Here is a 1,475-nt window from a genome sequence, read left to right on the forward strand (position 1 = left end):
AAAGAGAAATCACACACGTTATTCATCAGTTCATCTCGCACAGCAGCAGCCAGAACGACAGCAGCTCCTCACCGCCGTCCCTTTTCTATTTGATCTAAGCAACAACAACAAAAGTTCCAGTGACTGCAGTATTAATAGCACATATATTGGAGAAAAAAAAAAGAAACATGCATCCAACCAGCAGTATTATTCCCCTATGTCCTTTGCTGGTAACTCTGGCATAATGTGACTTGCATACGTGCCACATGCATCTGCTGACTGGCCTCTCTAAATAAGTAAACTCAACAGGTCCAGCGACAGCCCAACCATGTCCAGGGACACTGTCATGCTCAGGATTGCCCAATTACTCTCTCAAGAGATCAACTTGAGGTACAGAAGGCAGAAGAGCACCATGACCAGGTGTGCCACCTGTGCAGGATTCGCCAGCAGCCTGGCAGTGCAGGGGACCAGCACTAGCTCAGAGTAAAGGACAGGCCACAGCTGCATGTCCTACGTATAGAGACTGCTGGCACAGCAGGGAAAAGACAGCTGGCAACAACTGCTTTGCCCTCTTTTCTCCTCCCTCCTTCCCCCATCAAATCCTCAGTAGTCTGAGAGCAGGAAGCAATGGCAGAGACAGACACTGGTTTTCTCTTGCTCCCTCTGAGAGGTTCAGTTAACCAGTGAGGGTCCCCTAACTTTAGGGTTTGTAGGTTATTGTTAGGTCTAGCAGCTCTTAGTGCACCCTCCTTTTTAAGTTGTTTCTCATCCTTCTGTAATTTGCCATGCCTGAGCTCTGACCCCAAAAACATTCAGTTATTTTTGACCATAAGAAAGGCAGAAAAAATTACCATCTCTTCTTGAAAAAATATAGAAAACTCTTGCAACATTTTCTGAATCCATTTTGGTCAACATAGAAGAAACAAGAAATTTAAAATATGGCAAGAGAATAGCCCTAATAGGGTGGGGTTACAATGCTTTTCAAAAATAAAATATTGAGTTTGCTAACATGTATCATTCTTTCTGATGACAAACACTGTTTAAAGAAATAGAAGACAGTGTACAGGAGAGCAGTAGAGCTTATACACTCATCTGGGGGCAACGGAAAAAATGCCTAATAACCCTGGTTAACCTCCTGCATCTGTTGAAACTAAACAGTCATAGTGACTTTATTTGCAGCAACCCCCCATCATTTATATGGTACTATGAATCTGATTGTTTTGTGATTACATTGCAGAGTCTGTGATGGGTATAAATTAGCTATGTTGCCGCCATTCCCCAGGATAACGTGACATCATATAGACAAAGATTACAACATTCCTATATTCTCAACTTGTTTCTCTAGCAGCTTGGGGGTGTATTTTTCCACATTTGAGGAGTTTTAATTTTTTTAACAGAAGTAACAGTTCAATACTGATATTAGAAAGATAACTTTGAGAAATGAATTGAACTAACAAATCTTTTCACATTACTGTGAGAACACGATACCTGGCCAT

At 41.8% G+C, this 1,475-nt stretch overlaps 1 protein-coding gene across 1 annotated transcript in view; it reads right to left on the reverse strand.

Annotated features, from left to right (window-relative positions):
- The window catches only part of PTCHD1 (patched domain containing 1), a 25,196-nt gene extending 23,721 nt beyond the window's left edge, over positions 1-1,475 (reverse strand). Inside the window, exon 1 of the mRNA XM_017728389.1 lies at positions 1,452-1,475. Within this exon, the coding sequence (XP_017583878.1) occupies positions 1,452-1,475 (24 nt within the window). The remainder of the gene's footprint in view (positions 1-1,451) is intronic.

The sequence above is a fragment of the Corvus brachyrhynchos genome, unplaced genomic scaffold, assembly GCF_000691975.1.
Source record: "Corvus brachyrhynchos isolate BGI_N302 unplaced genomic scaffold, ASM69197v1 scaffold11, whole genome shotgun sequence".
Classification (NCBI taxonomy): Eukaryota; Metazoa; Chordata; class Aves; order Passeriformes; family Corvidae; genus Corvus; species Corvus brachyrhynchos.